The 23,783-nt window shown below is 41.4% G+C and overlaps 1 protein-coding gene across 2 annotated transcripts; it reads left to right on the forward strand.

Moving 5' to 3' along the window:
- Nucleotides 1-408: 408 nt before the first annotated feature.
- Nucleotides 409-21,390, forward strand: ugt8 (UDP glycosyltransferase 8). Of its 2 annotated transcripts, none has more exons than XM_035176465.2 (6): nucleotides 409-713; nucleotides 6,519-7,351; nucleotides 10,656-10,798; nucleotides 15,292-15,368; nucleotides 16,867-17,086; nucleotides 17,760-21,390. In XM_035176465.2, exons 2-6 carry the CDS (start codon nucleotides 6,521-6,523, stop codon nucleotides 18,139-18,141), a joined length of 1,653 nt encoding a protein of 550 aa, XP_035032356.1. In that variant the 5' UTR covers nucleotides 409-713; nucleotides 6,519-6,520; the 3' UTR covers nucleotides 18,142-21,390. The 2 variants fall into 2 exon arrangements, with proteins under 2 accessions (XP_035032356.1, XP_035032347.1); XM_035176456.2 differs by having other exon boundaries at nucleotides 413-642.
- The last annotated feature ends 2,393 nt before the right edge of the window (nucleotides 21,391-23,783 follow it).

Genomic DNA, 23,783 nt, shown 5'->3' on the forward strand with positions numbered 1-23,783 from the left:
CCTTACTATGAAGTACAGAGGGATCATATACATCCTAAATCAGATATAACTAAAACATTAGTAAATGCCAATAATACACAATCGATTACACGAGGCATCACCATTGGAAATGGGAGACATGCATTTTGGACATGAGACCTTTTAATAACTAAAAGACTCATCACACTTTGGAGAATTTGAATGATCAGATAATTCAAATCGCTCAATTTAATGCCTGAGAATCTGAATTTGGATCCAGTAGGTAAAGTTCCTCCCTCGTCCACCCGGCTGCTGACAGTGTCAATGGATGAAGAACACAGGTGGAGCAGAGGTGAAGTGAGGGCCCGTATGAGCCGATACTCCCTCACCCTTTATTGTGGCTTCACTCCTCTCTCTCTCTCTCTCCCCGCCACTCCCCTTCTTTCCATCTCGTAACTGCAGCATGTCCCGCCTCCTCTCCCCAGCAGTGACGCGCACACATACACAAACACACACACACAAACACACACACCACACGCGCAAACTCTGCCCTGTCCTCTACACTCGGCCCCCGAGGATAACTTCTTTCTTTTCCCCCTGCACGGCCCTCGTCACTTCACCTGGAAGGAAAAGGAGCAGGCCCACTACTTCACTTCAACCTCCATCTTCAACTTCTCCGCAGAGGTAAGAAGACGAGCCTCCACCTGCTCCGGATCCGGGACACACACCACACCGCGCGGCAGGTGTGACAACAGGTGCAGCGCGAACACCGCCGGGTTCCTACTCGAGTCAAACGCACCTTTCTGCAGCCTCCACCCTCGCTGCTGTAGTTTCATACGAACGCGGGGGGAATCGCAGAAGTTGACGCAAGAAGTGTTGAGTTAATACTTCTGCGTTCTTTTTCAGTGAGAGCTCAGGTGCGACCGTCGAAAACCCTCCCGAGACAAGTGAAAGCTAAGGTGGCTGATGTGGCATTCACGTCCTCTGCGAAAGTGTCACCATTGATTCTGGCATTGGAAGACTTCAGTTTATTGTTGTCACCCTAAACATTTTATTTTAAATACCTACTAAGTCCTCTAGATACTCAGAATGACCTTATTATATATATATATATATATAACAGAGGTTTTTTTACCATGTGACATGCCCTAGCCTAGATAATTTATGTGCTGCTCTAAAAACACTGTTGTAAAACCACCTCTTCTGAGTTATGCTTGCACCACATTTTATTATTCTTATGATCAGGCAAATTTGAGATGTGAACATTAAAACACACACTTTATGGTTCTGGTAAACTCCCTGACAGGTTACTAATGTCAAAGTCCACGCGTGCAATGGGATTTTATTGTATGACCTGAGAGCTGATGTGAACTACACACCCAAAGCCTATTTGACTTGAATGCAGTAGTCGTGCCAATGCAAAAAAAACAATCACCTGATGTTTCAAAATGTTTTGTATCTGCAGGTGACAGGTGTAATGAGGTATTCCTCCTCTCGGGTTTTTACTAAATATGCCAGCGTCACTCTGACTTGCATTTGAATTGAGACATACATTCATTCATTCCCTCAGAAATTCTTTGTGTTATCGCTCAACCACTCGAAAAGTGTCTTATTTGTCATGAGGTGTGCCTTTGCCCAACCTAATGATAAGGACTGAAAGGATAAATCCACCTGCCTAGAGGCGACCTGTCCTACTTGAAAGAAACGTGTACTCAGGTATTACAGTTGTTTGCTAATGTTAATATCCTAACAGTTCTTTTCATCAGGTGAATAAATTGTGCATTAATCGCTTTTTTAGATTTCCACCACATTGTGTTCATGAGAACCGTTGAGTGGTTACAGTCCCCAATGTGTTTTCATTTTAATAACATTACATTTTTTAACAATGTCTTTATTGGTTTGTCATTATGAACAAGACACACGTAAAGTTTTACAAAAACTAAAATATACTTTGTAACATAGTTGCCACAAACCTTTCTCCAGTTTAAAGTTGTTTTTTCCTTCAATATACAGTAAGTGTAGCAATTCCTTGATCCTCATTACATTTTAACCTTGTTTCAGGTATATTACTGTTATATTTATTCAATTTGACGGGGGGTTACACAATGCTGCATCGACACCTATAATGAAGTGTCTTTACATTAGTGTTGGCTTCTTGTTTCTGAGGTTCCTCACAGTGCATTTTTCAGTTATTTGAAATGTCTTATATTAAATCTGCTATAATGTTTCTGAAACCATGATACAAATGTGTCCAATCCCATATGACACCACATGGTCTGCTTGGTCCACCGCCCCAGGTGCAGCCTGTTGAGCTCACAATACTTAAGGGACATTTGTATATTTTGTAAATAGCTCACCTATTTTATTGTTTTCCAACAGCATGTGTGAAGTGACTGATTTAGCAATCCCCTCTGGGGTAAAAGTTAGCTAAGCTTGATTAGCCCAAGATGGATAATAACACTTACAGACCCACCAGCCCGTGGAAATCAGCAGTGTGGGGACATTTAGTCAATTCCTCGCCCCTCAAACAAAAGGAAACACAAAAAAGAAGCAGGCCTATTAATCAAACTGTTTCTCAAGTGTCAAGGACTGTGGAACAGGGCCATAGGTACACACCCCTCCTGCTCTTCATGCATCAAGCTTGGACAATGAGAATTCATTAGAATCAAAATCTGAATCAGACCAACTGTACATGAATGACATCAAACCATTAACACTGAAATTCTCACAGCTTGAGTCTTCCAGTGTAGAAAGTGCATGCCATATCAATGAAAAGGTACAGAGCCAGACCAACCCTAAGGCAATTTGTATTTCATATAAAGTTTCATAAAGTGTCATTCAGTGATTTGAAAAAGATATGTGGCTTTAGATAATATTTTCATGTTTAATACTTTAATTCTCCTTTATTAGGATGCTATCATTTCCAGCTGAGGTATAGTTGTGTCTAATTTTAGCAAAAAAATGACATCTACAAAGAGATTTACTTTGTGATCTCTGTTGTCATTTTTAACTCCCATATGTCTGTTAGCTACAAAGGCTATTGCCAATAGTTATATGGCTAGAAGAAAGGTATGACAATTATGTCAGCTGTTTACTCTTGGAGAGACAGAGCCTGTCCGACCTGTTCTTGTGGTTTTATGGTTGTGGTGTGGAAGAGGTAGTTTTGGAGGAAGTACCATCAAAGGCAAGAGGAGAAAGAAAAGGTGTAATGAATGGAGTTGAATTGTACATGGAATTTGGTTTTGTCTGTAAACGGCCTTGGTGGATTAATGTTGGTGGACGGTGTCCTTCATGCTGAATACCTATAAACTGATGTCCAATCCCATATAACCCAGTATGTGTCTTGGTTGCGTGGGATTATAACAGTCCTGGGTAGGAAATATTTACTTTACAAGAAAACACATTTGAACAGAAACGTGTGAGTGGACGAGTGAGTAGTGTTTTCTCACCATGTTATATGGAGATACAAGACTCAAGCTGTCACCTGTGTATACACTTTGTGTCAAATGCTGACAAAGCTTTAAGAGATAAGGGCTTGGCAGAGAGACCATGTTGCTATTATAAACAGCTCCTCATGTGCCACGGCATAAAGAAGCCAAGTGCTTTTTCCACTTTCATCTTGTTTTCACCACAATTGAAGATCTAAAGGCTCTTGAACTTCGCTTTACCTTTGTATAGTAAAGTAAAGTACAACGCAGGGTTAGAGTTAACCTCTGTAGAATAATTGTACATTTTCACACTGAAACACTGAGATATGTTATTTGTAGAAATCTATCTACCAGTAATGTGTTGTAATATTATGTAACTCTTGGAGTTTGACTTCTGATGAGTTCCATAGTACAGTTAATGACGTTACAGGTGTTGGTAGTTTATCTGTCTCCGAGCTGTACCGTATGATCTGAAAGGCCTTTTGGTTTATGTCTTTCTTTGTTTGTTTTTTTTACCTTGCTTGGCTAGTTCTACCATGTTGGAACCTTTTGCAACAAATAACAAAGATGAATCTATCTCTGCATATATATCTGCATTTGCAACATAAGAGGCAAAAATAAACGGCTTGGACCATCTTGTGTTTGACCTCGTATCAGCTTCTTGGAAGCCACATCTCCCCTCTCATCAGGGTGCACTGAGCTAATGAACCCCTACTGTGGAAGCAGCACGCCGGCTCCTCCTGCTGCGCTAAATCAAGAGAATGTTGGTCTAGATGATGGTATAAGAGAGCGATAATCACTTTATCACTACTGTCGTGTGTCACTCTAAATGGACTCACATTTCTTTCTGTGGAAACAATAATTGGTTTGATCTTCAATTATACACAACACAAAGCTGCAACAAAAGCCAATTAATTTGAGATGATAACGGAGATATGATCAGAGTTTATAATTAGATTTTTTTGTGTCGAAAGTGATAGTTGGTTACACAGAAAATGCAAATAGCTTCAGTCATGCTGTGCCGATCCTAATCTCATCAAAATACCAACTCCACTCGTCTGTCAGGTAGAATTTACAAAATGATTCGGAGTCTTTGCCGCAATTTGTAATGTGGCCTTTATATATTTAAATGCAATTGTTGGAGTTTGATCTGTCGATATAAAACAGGCACATCACAACAGGGCATAAAAATCAGTATCACAATATTAACAACACATGACCTAAATCTCAGAATGGTTTCCATAATCAAATAAAAATCAAATGAATAGAAAGTCAAATTGATGTACAATGCAGTTAAGTGCATTTTGTGGTTGTACAAATGTATCATGTTACTACTCTCTGGATATTTATTTTTGCATTTATTAGCATTGATAAATGATTCTGAGAAACTGAAACTGTGTAACAGTGAAATTAGTGGATTCAGTGTTGAATAAAACAAAAGAAGAAACAGTACTTGTTGCTTTTGTGTGTAGTATGAAAATATTGTGGAGGAGACTTATACACAATGTCTATTCATTGGTGTTATTATACTCAATAGTTGCGTAAATCATTTAATTGTAATAAGGATAGTAGAATGTTTCATATCCTATAACCTTATTGACTTGTTTATATGTATTAGCTGCCACTTGTTGAACGTTAGATGTTACGCCTTGGATACGTTTTTCCTTAAAATGTCCCTAAAACAGTTTTTTTCTCATGTTGTAAACATTTGAGTGATTTTATTTGTCACCCACTCTTTATCTTCACCCATTGTCTCGTGTCCTTTAATTCTCTTAATTCAGATAATTTCCCCAGCACTCCCTGTGCGCACGGTAACCAGACCCCATTGTTAGTAACTTAAGTCATGACACATCCCAGTCCTCAGTAGACAGTGGTTGGTTTCTATAGTTACCGTCAACAGTCTGGGCTGAGAAGTGTTTGTAACGATATCCTCGGGACAATGCTAAACTAAATGGTGGCCACATTGAGTCCTCTTTCTATTATGCCACAGCTGTGTGCAAACAGAAACTCCATATTGTGGAAAAACAGGTGGTTGATAGACAATATAATCCTGTGTAGATGCTATCAGGGGAGACAATATGGGCAGCGCCATGCGATATAGATTCAAAAGTAATGCTAACGACACAAAGAGACAATACTCATCGGATCATAAAAAACAGGAAGCCAGAGATATTGTGTGGGGCTGACAGGAAAAACAACCTCTGATTCAGGTGAGGGTGAAAGGTTGCTGTCGCAGTGAGCAGTGGACGAGAGGCAGGATACATAGGAAACGTAGATATGTCACACACACACCTGTAGGTATATTACAGAATTGTGCTGCTCAAGAAGAAGGAGCTGCCCTTGTTTTGGCCGTATTTTATACATTGCTTCCTGAGTTCTGTTAAGTCCCAATCCAACTCCAAGGTGACATCTTCGCTCTTGGAGTGAAATTTATATTTTATATTTTCATCCAAAGGTCAGAACACCCTGTGCAGCCGAAAGTACAAATTAGTCATTGTAGATATAAATAGCATGGATATTTCATAAAGCGGTTTGCAGTGTTGATTATTAATCCAAGTGAGAGGGAGAGTGAGTGTAGGCATATAGGACACAGGCTATGACTCGATTCTAGGATACCGAGATAATGGTGCTTTGTGTTTGTGTTTGTGAAAAGAGCGGCTGGAGGTTTAGAATGACGTTGGTGCTACCCACTCCATATCAGTGACGGCTGTGCACAGTTAGGGTGGTGGCATGAAAGGTTAATTTAGAGTAAAACATGTAGGGCTGTAGACAATCAAAGAAAATATTGGGCAAATGCAATCGTACGAATCGATTGGTTGCAGGGAAATGGAGGTGAACTAAATTGTTGTACTCTGCATGGTACTTTTATTAACCTAAATGCATTTTGAATAACCATTAAATGCTTGTATTTGCAGTATTTTAAGTAATTTAACCTAAATACATTGAAATATGATAATTGTGATATGTTACTCAAATCAAAGCCTCAAGCATTTAAAACTAAGCTGATGGGGAATGTTAACAAAGATAATAATTTGGGGTGTTGCAGCAACACTGACTCATATCTGCATTATGAAACCTTTGTCCTCTGCTTTTATTTTCATCCTAACATTTGTCATTTCTGTATCATTTCAGCCATGTTACTACCTTCGTCTCTACTCCTCCTCCTGCTTGGCCTCCTCTCATGGAGTCCCTGTGCATCGTGCGCTAAAGTGATCGTGGTCCCGCCCATCATGTTTGAATCTCACCTCTACATCTTCAAGACTCTGGCCACGGCTCTGGAGCAGGAAGGCCATGAGAGCCATTTCCTAGTTTCCGAAGGTCGTGAGGTTCCCTCGTCTCCTCACTACCACTTACAGCGCTATCCAGGGATCTTTAACAGCAGCACGGCTGACAGTTTCCTCCAGTCCAAGGTCACCAACATCTTCTCGGGCCGTCTGACATTTCTGGAACTGTTTGACATTCTTGACCACTACTCTCAGAACTGTGATGCTGTTGTTGGCAATGCTGAGGTGATGAAGCGGCTCAAGGAGGCCAAGTTTGACCTGCTGCTGGTGGACCCTAATGAGATGTGTGGCTTTGTGATTGCTCATATCCTGGGCGTGCAGTATGCTGTGTTCAGCACAGGTCTGTGGTACCCCGCTGAGGTCGGTGCCCCGGCCCCTCTATCGTACGTACCTGAATTCAACTCGCTGCTGACTGACCGCATGTCTCTGCTGCAGAGGATCACAAACACAGCCGTGTACCTGGTGCAGCGCTTTGGAGTCCATTATATTGCATTACCCAAGTATGACCGGATAATGAAGAAACATGGGGTGACGCCTCAAGTAGCCATGGCTGACTTGGTGCAGGGCAGCCAGCTGTGGATGCTATGCACTGACATGGCGCTGGAATTCCCCCGGCCCACCCTGCCACATGTGGTGTACATAGGAGGCATCCTCACCCAGCCCCCCAACCCACTGCCACAGGTCAGTACTGAGACACACAGACAGCTGATAAGCACATGATGAGACGGATAAAGACAAACAGAAAGAGTTGTTTGTGTGTAGCAGTTGTTTCTTGTCATGTACAAAAGGGCATATTGAGTTTAACTTCTGAGAACCTGTGTGTCCTAGACAGAAGAAGTAGGAGTGGGCGATACAGATAAAATCCTTCACACTGTATATACTTTTATATCATGTTATCATTGCACATTATGTGAAGTTGGTACATTTTCTGGAAGGTAAATTGACAGCAGTGTCTGCCATCGGGCACATCCATCAAATGAAATGCCATCAGGATTCACAAAGTCATATAAAATCCCAATGTGGTCATAAATCAGTCCTGTTCACTGATATGAAACATTTCTCACAGTGGTTTAATACACCAGCAGATGTAAAGGGACTGTTACTGCAGTATAAAGCATATGGCAACATGTCTGATGGGCAACAGATTTATATCATCTTGTCATCTTTAGTAAATCGTCATATCATTCAACTCTCTTACAGAGTCAGTGCACTTGTGTCTGATCAGTTAACACTCGTGTTAACTCGTACGTGAATAAAGGGTCTGTGTGCCACTAGTGTTGCACAAGTACTGCAACACAATGGCTAATTAATGCAACAGAGTTTGACTATGAGATTATGCAAATGTGTGGACCCATGGGAATGTAAAGCCATATTGTCCCGCTTCACACTGGTTTGGGAGAAGTTGTAGGACATATAAGTATAGTACACATGTTTTCTGATATCTCATTCAAGAGGAAATGGTTGTTACCTCCGCTAACCAGGTTATGTTCTGACCCTGTCTTTGTTTTTTGGTTTGACGGATTACCACAAAACTTGGTGTAAGAATGTGGCCTCCTTATACACATTGAGAAATTTGGGTCTTTCCCCATTTTCATGGCTCACTGGTTTTTCTTCTTTTCTTGTAACACCGCTAGGGTGGTTAAGTTTTCACCTCTGAAAGCGAAACCTCAAGAAAAAGTTCTTTCGGAGGTCATGTGTGAAATTTGGTTCAGTTTGATTGGATGTAAGGGGACTGATGGGTCTTGGTGGAGGTGTGAGCTCTACTGAACTGCCATTGTAGTTGCATATTGTTGAGAGTTTCAGTATTTTTCTGGATTTACACCATTGTGTCTCCTATCACTTGGTATCTCTTATTATCACATCCTGCCACAAAGGGAGCCTTCATAGATGATGCTGGGGTGAGGATGGCTTTGGGTTGAATGGACACGGTCGACTTTTTTTTGAGTAGAGAGGGAGGGCAGGGGGAGGGGGGTCATGGAGAGCAGAGGCGGGTGGTGACGGGGCTCGGTCCAGCATTCAAATGCCCGAGGGCGCGGGCCGGCGGCATCTACTGCGGAGGATTTTGGAATGCCACTCCAGCCAATAGGGAGCATTGTGCAGCCTTGTGCGGAGGGAGTTATAATGGAAGTGGAGGGAGAACGAGGCCATTGTTCTTGGCAGAGCGCTGGGGACACTGAGACTCTTTTATTGGGTCACTGAGGCTGCGTTGTAGGGACAGTAGGGTTGTGCTGCTGGCACACAGAGCCCAGTGTGCCCCTTAGGCTGCTCCGTGCCAGGGCCGGCCTTAGCTGCCGCAGCTGGACCATTGGGCCCCCCCCCCCGCCTCTTTATTTGTTTCTGTCTCTCCAACATGGCCGCTCCCTGATCAGTCCCACCCTCTGTCAGTCCTTGCATCCTAACTTAAATACCATACAAAGAAGTGCTGCCATGCAAAATGCACATGTGCGCAGACACAAAAAGTCCTTCTTGGAGCTGTGAAACTCCTCTGCATGCTTTGACTTCTCCGTAACATCAGTGACCTGACAATCAGCTAATGTCAGGCTGTCATACCCCCCTATACGCACACTCTTCACCCTGTCCTAAGAAGCAGGTTTACTAGGCAAGAACCACACACTGGAGGAGGAGGACAGTATTGTCTTATGTTTTGCAATGTCGCTAGTTTTCACAGCCCCACTGGAGCTTTCGGTTTGTAGAAACCAACAAGAACCAAAAGCTTCCTGTTTTTCCTTATACAGTGCTTATAGAGTCTATTTTTTGACACCAGTGGAAAGCAGGAGGACCCAAATGCAGGAGCCAGGTTTAGGTGAAACAACAAAAAGGTCCTGTAATGAAGGCTGAATAAGGCAAGCTACAAAACAGAGTTAAATAATATTCATGCCAACAACATGGTCATAGGGGGGACTGGGAAAGAAAACTGGTAAAGTCAGGGAAGTGTGCTGATTAAAAGTGGCTTTGTTTCCAGAGGAACATGCTCTTTTCTCAGAGTATCACAAAAGACATTCATTTTACCTTCATTTTATTGAAGTGGCTGTTTACTTGGCTGGATTCTGCCCCAACAAGGGTAGGAGAGGAAATGATGTTAAGGATGTGGTTGATGCAAACAAGAAATAATGGTGAACTTGTAAATGTCAGTGTTCTGGATTCAGTGGCTCTGTGACTCTTTGTCTGGCTCTTGAGCAGTTTTATGATGTTATGACATGAATTATAAAACCAAATGCAGCAGGCGTATAACTTAAACACAAGACATTAACATTGACGTCAGGTTAACTGAAGGGTAAATTTAGTCAAACATTAATGTAAACGACTTAAATGTGGAAACCCTACTGACCTGCATACTCACATTGGAGAAATAAGGTCAAAGCTGGGTTTACACCACCGTGACTTTCTCCAGGTACTAGTGTCCTTTGCAGGAACACTGTGTTTCCACCGCAGGGACCTGGATTTAAATGAAGTTCTGGGGAAATCTTTTTACAGTGGAACAATGGTCTGCATTTGGCCTAAACGTGGCTTAAGAAATATCTGGACTATCAATCTTGTTCATTAATGTTATGAACCTGGCTCGAAGTTGTGACATTTGACAGTTGCATCCGACACTAGAGTGGTTCCAGCTGGAGATTGCATGTGTAGGTTGTATAGTCTCAGTTAATCTGCCTGTTACTTTTAATTTACAGCATGATTAAACAATCTTGGTGTCCTGTATGCTCATTGGTTAATTTATTCCGCAGAGGTCAATGAGGTTTACGACGTCATCCCATATTTATCTGTAAACCTGTAAATAATTTAGAATATAAGTGTGAGACAAAGATTAAGACACCAAAGCAATAAAGTTCATGTGATTGGCCTGTTTTAATTTTTTGATGTCTCAGTGCTTCGATTGTTTTTTTTTCTTCATCATTGCAGATTGAATTACAATCAGCAGTTATCTACAATTTGTATTTTAGCAATCCTACAAAATGAGTCTGTCTTCTTCCTTCTCATATTTCAGGATTTCGAGGCGTGGGTCAATGACACAGCGGAGCATGGCTTTGTGGTCGTGTCGTTTGGAGCTGGAGTCAAGTACCTATCCCATGACATTGCTCACAAACTGGCAGGAGCCCTCGCCAGGCTGCCGCAGCGTGTCGTCTGGAGGTACAGTATTTATTCTCTCACTTTCACTCACACGGTACATATCTATCACCTTGACAAATGGGATCCTCCGAAGGTACCGAGGTTCTAGTTTCAGATTTTTCCTCCACTCAGCAATAAGGGGACTCTGGATGTCAGAGCACTCACTGTGTATACATCACGTGTTATATGGACCCCCCCTAAATCAGCTCTTTAGGCCAAAGTCCATATTCCCACCTCACATTTGCTTCAGGGTATTATCTCAGGTTATCAGCCTGATCAAACATCTGAGTAATGGATCCTGACCTTTGAGAGACTTGTTTACTCCTCTAAAGAAGACCGATAATCTCCAGATGGAAACAGATTGTGATGGCGTCACATTTTTAACGAATGTAGACATTTTTGCATGATTACCAAGGTCACATAAAAGAAGTGATTTATGCAGCACATTAGCTCAGTTGAACACACTGTCAGTTCTAAGGTGCGCGGTTTGTTTCAGCCATGGGAAAGGAAAACACAAATGTGAACAGGGAAACAGTGTAAACATAGGTGGATGAGCAAATATAAATAGCTGCAGGGAAGTTATTTAAAACCATGACAATTTAACTTTATGTCTTTGTACTGTTGACAGACAGGCGTTGTGTTCAGTTAGACTGGAACCTGGACTTGGAAGAATGAACTAGTTGTTTGCATTGTGAACACACTATCTCAAGAACGCCTTGAGGAAATTTCTTCAAATTTGCTAAATATAGTCACTTGGACTCATGGAGGAACTGATTAGAATTTGGTGGTCAAAGGTCAAGGTCACGCTGACCTTATGTTCTTGTGATGATATGATATTAGGTACACCCATAGGGAATTTCATTACATGTGGTACAAATGTTCACTTGGACACAAAGATGAACTGAATGGATTTTGGAGGTCAAAGGTAAATTTCACAAAACTCTTTATTTTAAGCCTTGAGATAATTATTTCAAATTTGGCACAAATGTTCACGGATTAACTGATGAGATTTGGGCCCAAAGTTCAAATGTCAAGGTCACGGTGATCTCACAAAACGTGTTTCTGGCCTCATGAACATGATATCTCAAGCCTGACTTAAGGGAATTTCTTCACATTTTAACCAATTTTCACTTGGACTCAAAGATGAACTGATTGATTGTCAGTGGTCAAAGGTAACAGTGGTCGGCGGCGGGCACACAACCACAGGATTGTAATTCTAGTTCGACTGTAATGCTCTATTTGATATGTATCTTAGCCACAATAAGCTGAAGCTGTAATATCAGTGTGTGTTGGTGTTTGTCATCACTGAATAAATGCAGATGTGTTCAGGATGAGTTGATAACAAGGTGTTTATCACACTGTGTTCCTTCCCAGTGAGGGAGATAGGTGTTCTGGAAATCTAATCTACTAGTAATCATTGACACAGAGTCCCACAGCCATCCTCCATTGTCTGTGGCCTTAGCAGGGCAAATGCTACAAGACTGAAAATAAATGTGATGTTTTTTATATTTGCTCCATGAACCTGTTAATCTTTAACTCTTATTTCAGCATATTTGAGTTTGTGTTTCATTGACCACACTCACACACACATAATTTTACAAGTAATTTTTATCTCATAGATGTTTTAAGGAAAAGATGATTCTTCATCCAAACTATCACAGGTTGCATTATAAATCTTACTGGCCACTATAATCTTCATACACGTAGGTTGAACTGTCCTGGTATGTCTCGAGTCGTGTATAACTGATGTTGACTGCAGGGACAAAGCCTTTGGTGTTGAACATATATGCACATTGTCTCCAAGCCTGACTTTTCTATAGGCCATTATGTAGATCAATGTTAATAGTTAACATGCTTCTGTGTGCAGAGGTTAGTGGCTGGTGCATAATGTCACATTCCACAACTGACCGAAAGGTGCAGAAACCTTTCACAAGCGGTCTTTGTGTTTGAGAACGGTTCAGAATAGTTAACGTTTTTGTGGCTTTAGTTGATTGAATATTACCCCCTTTTTGTATTTTATTTTACTGTTTATTTTTTACTTTTTTAATTTATCTTTGCTTTAGTAAACGTCCACATGATGCAGTTTCAGATTTAGATATCCCCATTTATTTTAATATTAATTTTAGTTTTCACCTTTTTAATAAAAATATTTGTTTATATTGTCCAAATGAAAACCTGATGCTGAACATTCAAAATTGTTCACAAGGGTTTACATTTTGCCTTTAACTTCAGTTGACTAGTGGTCATTCAAGACGTATTTATTATCTCATTATTGTTCATTAAATCATCTAATCATCATTATCTAATTTCCACATTACTGCTGTGGTGTGATATTATAATAGCAGACTGTATTTGACAGTTACATATGCAGGCCAGCAGTAACTCCTCCCTTAATGAGGATTGTAACGATTAGTTTTTATTGAATGTGTTTAAGACGATAGTGATTTCATTTAATGGTCATTATGGAGGCTGCGTTTCTAGGAGCTGTTGTTGAACTGTGCTGGGTTATACTCAGAAGTGTATTTGTGATTTTATTGCATGGAAGAGGTTATGAAACACGTGGGGTTGTATAAAGGTGGCGATTGAAGATGCGTGGGGTGTAACTTCCACAGGGGCTTAGCATGCGAGAAGCAGCAAGTTACAGACTTTGAGAGGTTGGAAAACTCTGTGAAATTTAGTGGCTGGCACTCAGACAGAGAACTGGGCGGAATCAGTGGAGGGACTTAAGAGGATCAGACTGTGGTTGTAGTGTCTGCTTGGAAGTAGGCGGCTGTCAAAACGCTCGCCATGGTTGCAGCAATCTGGGTGAAAAGGACTATGTGTGGTAACGAGGATATTTCCTTTGGCCTTCAACGTGTGTTTAATAATTTCTGAAAATTAACATTTTAAGCATATTACATTTCAAAGGCAAATGAAACGCACACTGTGTTCTCAAGCGCTGACCTTTCATGGTGAGCGGTCGGATAATGATGCTTCACATGTACGTACCTGACCCGCTCTGCAGGTGAGGTGAGACAACCATCTGAGACTTGTAGCCATAAGCAGGACACTTCTGTGAGTCCCAAAAGTGTGACATTAAATGCTAATGTGGCTTCCACTGAGAGGATGGAAAAGGAAGAGGGCTGATGAAGGATGGAGAGCAGGCCAAATGAATCTTGTCATTGATAATTGGCTGCATGAATGTGGGCTTTGATTGGCAGGACAGTGAATTGGTGCTTTGTTGGACAGAGAAAGAGAGATGAAAGAGTCCGGATGAGAGAGGGAGGGAGGGAGGGAGACAGAGACGGACAAATGGGGGTCGTAATGTAGCATGCGTATGGATTGTATGCTGCGTTTGTCGGAGAATGCTTCCGCACGCACACAACCACAAACAACACTTTTTTAAAAAAAATTCTTGGAAGATATCCCGTTTGAATTCCCCCTTTGTTCACTTTCTCTACCATGGCAATGTTTGACTCAAATGCTTCATTTAACTATATGAGTATACATTATAAATGTATGAAAACGTAAAGTAGCTGTCACTCTGTCTTATCACATTTCTTACATTGTACTTCATGCTAAGATGAGTCCACAAGTATAAAAGTAAAATGATTATGTATAATAATAAGTATTTTTTTTTTGGGCCAATCCCTGGCTGGAGCTCGGAAATGTCCCTGTTTGTAACTGTGAATAAAAACAGACCAGAGAGAAATAACGGGCCGATGTTCCCCAACTAAGTGAAACGAGAGAAAAAGACAGCAAAGAATTAAGTGGGAAGGTAAAGAGAGGAAAAGGAGGAAGGAAGCCAAATGAAGAAGAGGATAAAATGGAGCCAAGTGAAGTCTCTTTAGTCAAGTATTGGTTTTTCCAATGTTCTTTCTTTACTGAATGATCCATAGTGTGTCAGAGCTTCACACTGACAAAATGACATGAAACCTTTTTTAATCCTATAGTTAAAAACATTGGACAGTTGAATATCTTAATTATGACGTTGGTATTATTATAACGTTGTATTGTTGTTATGTTAGTCACTGAACTGTTTTCAGAAATCTGGTCACCTTATTTCTAATGTTGTATCAGTATTAGCCTCAGAGAGAGTATTATCACTGAACCTGGCAAGAAAGCGAAAAAACACATTATTATGACATGTTATTTAATGTTGAATACGCTGGCAACCTGTCCAGGATGTACCCCGCTGCTTGTCCAATGTCAGCTGGGATTGGCTCTGGCGCCCCCTGCGACCTTCCGGAGGATGAGCGGTGGAGATAATGGATGGATGGGTGGATTTAATGTTGAAGTTAAGCTGGGTTTTTATATGGTGTAATAGAGAATAGGTTTCAAAATCAAAGTGGCATCTTTGCACTGTTCTCCTTTAATCACTGGCATTGACACATTAGAAATAAATAGGAAATACTATGCAACTCACAAAGTGTATTAGTTTCACACTGTGATGAAAACAGGATCAGTTAAAGAGTCATATAAACAGTCACTGCTTTCTGTTTCGCTTTCCTTCATGATTTTCTTTTGTTCCTCAGATTCTCTGGAGTTCCACCCAGTAACCTTGGCAACAACACCAAGCTTGTGGACTGGATGCCTCAGAACGACTTATTGGGTGAGCACATTAAGAAAACAACACGTGACGGGAAGTTCTCCTATCGTCCGTCAAACTCACTCATTTTACAATTCACTGTACCGGAGCATTTACAGTGAAATGTATTTTTCAGCACTTGCGAAACCTTTGGTATGAGCCCAGGATGCTTTTCTTGAACACAGCCCATTTCCTCATACGTCTGGCTACGTTTTGACACATTACTGATCTATGGGGTTTTTTCTCATGCAAGATGCTCCTCTGGGGTGTGGCAGTGGAGGTGCACCTAGTTAATAACCACAGAAGCGAGTAGAATGTGGCTGTGTGAGCCACTGTGTGCCGGTCAGGAATGTACAACCTGCAGATATCAGATAAGAAGTCCTTCATTAGTCCTGCAATGGGGAAATTTGAAATGTTACAGCAGCAGAAGACAACGCATAAGTAGCATGCAGTACTTGGGTGAAGGAATATAAAGAAATTGAAATATACAACAATATATAGAAAAAATATAGAAATGTGATTAAACCGGTATATACAGTGTAAAGAAATATATTATGTGTCAGAATATGTACAGTAAATGGATTGCGCATAACGGTTTATATTGCACAGACATTTTTACAAATGAGTATAGTATAGTGAATATCGACAGCTAGCATTGTATTCTGCAGCAGTGTAACAGCAAGTGGTTCGCCAAGACAGCAAATACTGAAAACGTCTGTCTGACTTTCTGTTGTATCACTAATAGACATTTCAAAGCTCCGGGTCACCACAAAACATTCAAATTGATCTTTTCACGTATGTCTGCTGTGGCTCCTCCTACCACAGTGGGTGTATTGGAGTTAAATGGACCATGGACTTGTTACCTAACATATCCACAGAACTTGTGAGCTATTTTAGTCCAAAGTAGTCCTTAAACTCTTTTACTTACAGAGATGAAATAAGAGACGTCTCGATTGAAATATGTGGATTTCTGTGCTTCAGTAAATCATACTGAAACTATATAAATGGATTGATAGCATAACAATTCATTCTGTGTTTGTTATGGACAAACCCTTTCAATTTTGGTAGGGATCTGGAATTTCCTTTCTGTTTCTTTAACATTGTGAGATTTTTCAACATTCTCGTTGATTTCTCAGAGAATAGTTTATTTAAATAATCTGACATGGTTAAGGAACAGATTTTTATGAGCGTGTGCAATTTGCATAAACTTCCAGATCTATTTTATTTGAATGTGGTTTCATATGGGAACTGTTGGGCCCTTGTGTGCCATTCTGGTTTGAACATTACATTTTATTGGGTTTTGGGTGAATTTCATTTAAAAATATATATATATATAAATAGATATAGAGGAAGTAAATTATTTTAATTTTAATTTGTTCTCTCACAGACACACTTACTGAGGCTTCACCTTCATGAAGTGCGGAGAAACAAACATAATAATCTAAAAACAAATGTCAAAATGAAACTGGTGAACATAACCAAACACACAAAATAAACTCCCTCATGCTTCCTGTCAATCTAGGCCACGCCAACACAAGGGCCTTCCTGAGCCACGGCGGCCTGAACAGCATCTACGAGGCCATGTACCACGGGGTGCCGGTGGTGGGTGTGCCCCTGTTCGGAGACCACTATGACACCATGACTCGTGTGGCAGCCAAAGGTATGGGTGTCATGCTACACTGGAAGTACATGACCGAGGAAGACCTCTATACAGCCTTGACCAGCGTCATCAAAGACACCAGGTGAGAAGTGAATGTCATAAACTTCAAAAACCTTATCAAAGCATGGACACGTAAAAAAAACATTCAACACTGATTAATGTTTGAACTGATCACGCAACTCATTGATGAGGGTTTCATGTGTTATCTCTTAAGTGCAAGTCCTTTTAGTTCATGTGCTGTAAAAACATAGTTACTAAGGAAATCCACTTTTAGGCGATAATTTAAGTGAAGTCTTTGATGTGCTCATGAGAGATGGAAAGTTAAGCATCTACATTTCCATGGCAACTGCTGATGATGAAGATCAAATATGATGGAAAGCTCCATACTAAATCTGATATCCTGTATAACGTCATTTTGAGAACTTGTTGCACTCAAAATACCAATCTCTGAGATTTTAGCTTAAATGTTGATCATTCCTGGATTCCAAAAATATATGATGGGCAATTTTTATTGAAACATCTCTTACTCCTGCCTGGAGCCGCATTCACGTTCGTGAATGTGTCATTGTTTTTCACTGCCATCTGGTGACTATCTCTGGAATCACAACTCTTTAATATCGTAATGTTAACCTTTTCTGTCCCTTTTTCGATATTTGGTTATTTCCTGATGTGCCCTCTAGAGTGTTTAGATATAGTCCAATGAGACTCCTTATAATGTCGTCTTACCCTTGTTTCCCCTCTCTGTGCCGACGCAGGTACCGCCAGCAAGCGCGTCTTCTCTCCAACATTCATAAAGACCAGCCAGGCCACCCCGTGACCAGAGCAACCTACTGGATTAGCTACCTCATCCGTCACAACGGTGCCAGCCACCTGCGTTCCGCCGTGTACGAGGTGTCCCCCTACCAGTACTTCCTGCTGGACGTGATCGTCACCGTAGCAGCTGCCTTGGCTCTGACCATCTTCGCCCTCAACAAGTTGGCACGGTTGTTGAGAGGGAAAGTGGAGGACCAGGGCAGAGGAGTAGGTAACACCAGGGATGATGCTAACATGGCCAACGGACATTGCCATAATGAGAGCATGGCCAACGGGAAACACAAACGCAATGGCTCCTTGAAAACCGAGAAGAAGATGAATTAACGTTTGGAGTGGCCAAGAGGGACGAGGAAGAAGTTGCCCTAAGGACTCAGCTCTAGGTTTGGTTTAGTGATTTTGTACAAGCTTGAAAAGAAAGCTGTTCTTAGGTCTGCGTCAAGAGGCAACTGCTACTCCGAGCGAGAGGGTGTTGGAGAATGCACAATGCAATGTGTGTGGGGACAGAACAAGGCATTGGGTGCTCAGAATCTGTGTGTGTGTGTGAGTGTGTGTGTTTGTGTGTGTGTGTGTGTGTGTGTGTGTAGGTGTATTTGTACGTGTGCACTGAGGCGAACTTAACAAGAACTCATAACAACAGCAGCTAGCGCAACTCAAAACCAAATTGGAAAGTCAATGAGGATGAAGCACAGGAAAGACACATCGGAGGACGTTGTTTCTACATGTGTGTGTCTTCTCTCCTGCGTGTTCTCTGTCGTCTTCCTGCCTGAAGAGGGGGGAAATCCTGAGCGCCAACCCCTCAACCTCAGAACAAAAGCACGAAATATTTAGGATTGAATGTTTTTAACTGGACAAACTCTGCTTCAAAGTGTGTAAATACAGGATAAATCTATTTATTACTGTAAAGAAATGCCTTTTAAATGTGGACCTTTCTTCTTTTAAGTTATTACATGTGTTAGTGGTGTGATAGCATGGTTGTAGACACTCCCTCTGCTAAGCCAATATACACACAACACTGTGTCCTTCATATTAGAGAAACATCAGTAAAAAGCAGCAGTTATTGTAACGCCTGGGCCACACTGGGTGTGTGTGCAGCACATGGCGGCTGTGTCGCTGACCTGCTGCGTCTCGCCTGCATCTGTTGTTCACACAGGGAGTATGACTGCTGCATGCCTTCTGCGGAGCTGCTACGTGTTTATGTACCTTTCTGATTCTTTTACTTTGAAACGGGTACAGGAAGTGTTGCAAATATTTATATATTTGTGACATATTCGTCAGATAGACATCGAAAATGTGGTGAAAGATTGTTTTTATGTCTATTTTGCTGTGAACCGTGGGTGGTACGCAGAGAAAATAGGCCCCAACTCTTGAGAAGAGCGGCTCACACTCAGGAGATCTGTGTCTGAGACGCGCCGCTCTCGTATCCAGTGTGGCCCGGGTGTTAGGATGCATCATTCACCTGCGCTGTCGGCAGCTGCAACCATCCACAGTATCACGGTGGCCTTGTTTTTCTTTTTAAAACCAATCAGTTGAATATATTTGTCAGCGTTTCCCTTTTCACATGATAGTGCCAACATGGGACTGTTTGTTCTGGTAGAGAATAGCTCCACTGATCGCTGTTTGGCTTATCAGTGTGAAAAGGGCGATCATGTTATTATCAAAAAGATATAATAATAATAATAATGACTATAACTACTGCTGATACTGTGGATAGGCAGGGCTCAGGTGATCAGGGATGAGTCAGAGCATCATTGATTTACGATCACTTGCCTCATCAGTTCTATGCCTTAATTCTTCCCCCCTTATCTATTTATTGATTAGTAAGCATTCATCACTTGATTGCCATTTTTAGTGCGACACTTGACTTTGTACATCAAACCTCTGTGATTGATTTGTTGGATCATTTGTCTTGAATGCTAGTTTTAAAACGACACTGTTCACTCAGCTCTTCTCTCCTGTAAGGTAAAGTCCGATTTATCTCATTCAGGTTCATGTGCAAACTAGGTGGAGCTTATAAATAATTATATTAACTTTGAGTGAGAATGATTCACATTCTGTATGTGGCCTTTTATAATGCAGATGTTTGTGTATGCAGTATGCTTGAATACCAATGTGTGTGTGTTGTCTCAGTGCTACAGCTTAAGCCAGAGTTTGGGTGAAAGCAGATGAAGTATGTTTTATCCCACCGAGAGTCATGTTAAAACGATTACTGACATTTTACTCTTTCTCTGAATTCAATTCATCATGCAACAGATCCACATGTATGTCCATGATAAGGATTCTTTGTTATTTTCTTTCAATAAGACTGAACTGGAACACATCTTTACGTGTATGCTCACTACACATTTGTTTTACTCTTGTTTCTTGGCCAGCGTGAAGCAGCCATGTCTATTCATTCCAAGTGCAGATGGCGGAAGTGTGTAAGAGAAAAGATCATCCATGCTGCGAAATTCTCTTGAACCAGGGAGATCAACTTACAGGGGAAATTAGAAGGGTATCTGGAGTGTGTGGAGATTCAGGTATCGTGGTTATAATTACATTTCAAAAAGAGCAGCGGCTCATGTACATTCATGCATCAATCCATCTTCTTATACTTAAAGGGTTGAAGAGGGGGGTGGAACAAATCTCAGCTGACACTGGGCGATTGACAGGTACATCTTGGACTGGGAATGGGACGTAAAAATCTCATGAACGTTACACTTCCAGTTGGACAGTTTGTGAAACTCCCAGGCCAGACGTACTGTTCCAGACACGTACCTTTCACATTTGCAAATTGCAACCTCATTTCCTGCAAAAACCCTATTTACCAACTTAATAACACCTCACGTGTAAACAAAGAGAGCGATGTAAATTTAGAGGTATCAGAGGAGATCAACTTAACCTGTCGAGGTTGATGAACATAACAACATTCAACATCCAACGTTTTCACAAATCCTGTACGATATTTGAGAAAAGCTTCATTATCCTCCTTTTTCTGTGAGCTACTCTAACACCTGCACAGCCCAACCCCCCAACTTGCTTAAAACAGAGACTTTTATACTTGAATCATCATCTTCGTCATCGTCGTCAATTTATAAGCTGTTGGGTATTTGGGGTTAGTGCCGGGGTTTCACAAGCTATGACCAGGGTTAGGAGAGGGGGGGGAAAAAGAGTTGTGAATATATATATTTTTTAATTGTTTCAGTATTAATGTTGTTATAGCCCTCGTAGTGAAATGCTTTCCATCCTTTAATTCTCTCTTACGTCTCTGTAGTCACTCTGCAGTCTGACATGTCTGTGTCTCAGCTTGAACACGTTCTTTGTTGTCCGTCTTCAAATGTCCACTCGTCTGTTCAATTTGTCCACCTCTGTTTTCTTACCCTCAACTTCCTGGTGTGTCGTCTTTCTCTTCTTGTCTTTTTCTTCTTCCACCCCCTATTCAATATCTCTGCTAGTTATGTTTTTAGTTCATTTAACTTTTATTTTAAAAATACATTAAGTCCTCCATTTTTCTTTCATGTGTGTCTATGTTGTACATAGAACAATGTAAACAAAATACTAATGCTGAATAAAAATGACATATTTTGTTTGCAGCGATGAATTGAAACTTTCTTTTCTTGAAAAAATGTGCTATCAAGCTTTTGAAACATAAAATCTAATTCAGTTGGTAAAACGATGAATGAAAAGTATAGAGGAAAAAGTTAGAATCACAGAGGTATGTTCACTCAACATATCTTTACTTGTGTTGATAAATGCTTGTTGCATGTTATCAGTACCACTGTACGACGGAGGAGCACATACGCTCCTCACAGGTTTGGAGACCCGATAAGACCTGATGTTGATTACAGCACCCGATGCTGCCAGTCTCCGTTTGATAGGGCATGTATAGGTTTTCTGCCGGGAATTGTTACCAAGCAGCAAGAGGTTTTTTTTCTAGGTATCAGATGGTGGACTCATCTAAAGTAGCCAGCTGCACGCACACATGCACACAAGCTGTGCGGACAGATAGGGTTATCTAATGCTGTATGTTCTCACTGAGTGAGGCTGGGGTAACAAAACACCCAGCCTGGTACCCTGCCTCGCTTACTGGCCCTCTTAATTATTCACACCGCCTGCAGGGGCCTGCAGACCTCTCTCTCTCACACACACACAGTCAAAAGCATCTGCAGGTATGTTTAATTCACGCTCTTGAAGTTGTTATCTGTTGTTGTCGCTGGTGGCCAAACTGGGCACTGTTCTGTTCACCGGGACAGGAAGTGCACGGGGGAGAAGAACTGGGAGGGCAGGCCTCTGCTAATGTGGAATGTGATATCACAGAGAGCACAGTGGACATCATTCATGACATCCTGCATTCATTCTCCGCCATGCACCACTCCCTCTCCTCAGACCTTGTAAGTGCCTATTATTTACCTCTCCTCTCCACCTCAAAGGACAATCATCAGCAGCAATTATCCACTTTTTGCTGAACTAAGTGGGCTCGCTGCATTAAGTAAGTAGGAGTCCTCCCACTCCAGATCCAAGTGATGGATTTGCCTGGAGTTTGACAACAGGGTGTGCTCCGAACGTCTGCACAGCCTTTATGTGAAAGTCTGGATGAAAGGATACAGTGCGGGGGGTTGCATGTGTGCTTTTCGATGAGGATGTCGTTCTAGCTTGTGTGTGGTTTGGTGTGTGTGTGTGAAGCCTCGGGGTGTGTGCCACTTTTGAAATTGTTGACTTAGCTTCTTTTAAGCTTGAATGAGCGATGGTCAACCCTCGGTGTTTATTCATCTCTGTCACAGAACATTTATTCCAAGCAGCTCTGCCCATGGATCTGCCCAGATATAAACATATCATATTCCTATGCAATTTAGGATTAACAAACTCTCCCACTGCTGAATCAACCCACAGCTAAACTGACTTCGACAACACACATAATGGTCAATCTGGGAAATCTACCGACTAATTCCAGAAACGTCTGTTTGTGCGTGGAATGCACAAAACGTTATCGGCTTCATTCTTGCCATGTGTATTCTGAAGGTCCAAGGGAAGTGCAGGGTTGAGTTGGCGCAATTTAAACATGTGGTACGTCCAATATGAAAAAAATAACAAATATTGATATAAATCAAATCTTCCCTGCGGATGAACCAGGTGGGATGAACACAAAGTTTTCTAATTTCACGCTGTACCATAGACTGATTATAAAAAAAGCTCTGCACACAACGTCCAACACAGAAACAATAAAAAAGTGACAGTATATTGCAGAACTGTTTGAGCAGGACTCACTAATGACGAAGACTAATTCTGAAGCCGACAACCCATTCCAAACAGGGACGTTTAGATCAGGCACTGTACAAATATAATTAAGATTAATTAAGGGTCAGAGATCATTGTGTTTTCTAACTAACCCAATGTGTTTGATCGTCCTCACACTCCAACAATCACACCTTTACATTTGTACCATGTTGCTGCAAAACCCTGTGAAAAATAACAACCTCCTTCCCTTGAGCACAAATAGCCCCAGTCCTCACACATATTTCGGGATATGGTTCGTCTTATTACGGCGGCAGCGAGGTGCTACCATGTGCGCGGTGTGTACTTTGCTCTTAAAGCTAAAAATATTTGTTCTTTCTTCAGAGAGCGCTCACGCTGCGTGTTGCCTTGTCACACTCAAGAGTAGGAGACAAGGAACAAGTGTAGCCTTGGCGCACGTAATGAGAGGACTCCTCTGTGGAAGACTCGGCTAAGGGCTTTCCTTTGGTCCTCCTTTGCTTTACTCTTTTTTCCCCTTTTCTTTTTCACAGTCCAGCCAGAGGTAGAGAGCAGGATCCGCCGTGTGTTTCAAGTTCTGAAAGGTTAGGATCAATACGACCGAGGGCAGCATCTGTGTAACAACTATCACAAGATGTGTGTCTGTATAGTGGGAGAAGGATATTACCCTGCAGGTTACTCTCACGTCCAGTAGAGGGTAGTAGTATTCCATAATCAAGTGCTCTGGTTGCTCTGTCTCT

Source organism: Hippoglossus stenolepis, chromosome 2, assembly GCF_022539355.2.
Source record: "Hippoglossus stenolepis isolate QCI-W04-F060 chromosome 2, HSTE1.2, whole genome shotgun sequence".
NCBI classification, from domain to species: domain Eukaryota; kingdom Metazoa; phylum Chordata; class Actinopteri; order Pleuronectiformes; family Pleuronectidae; genus Hippoglossus; species Hippoglossus stenolepis.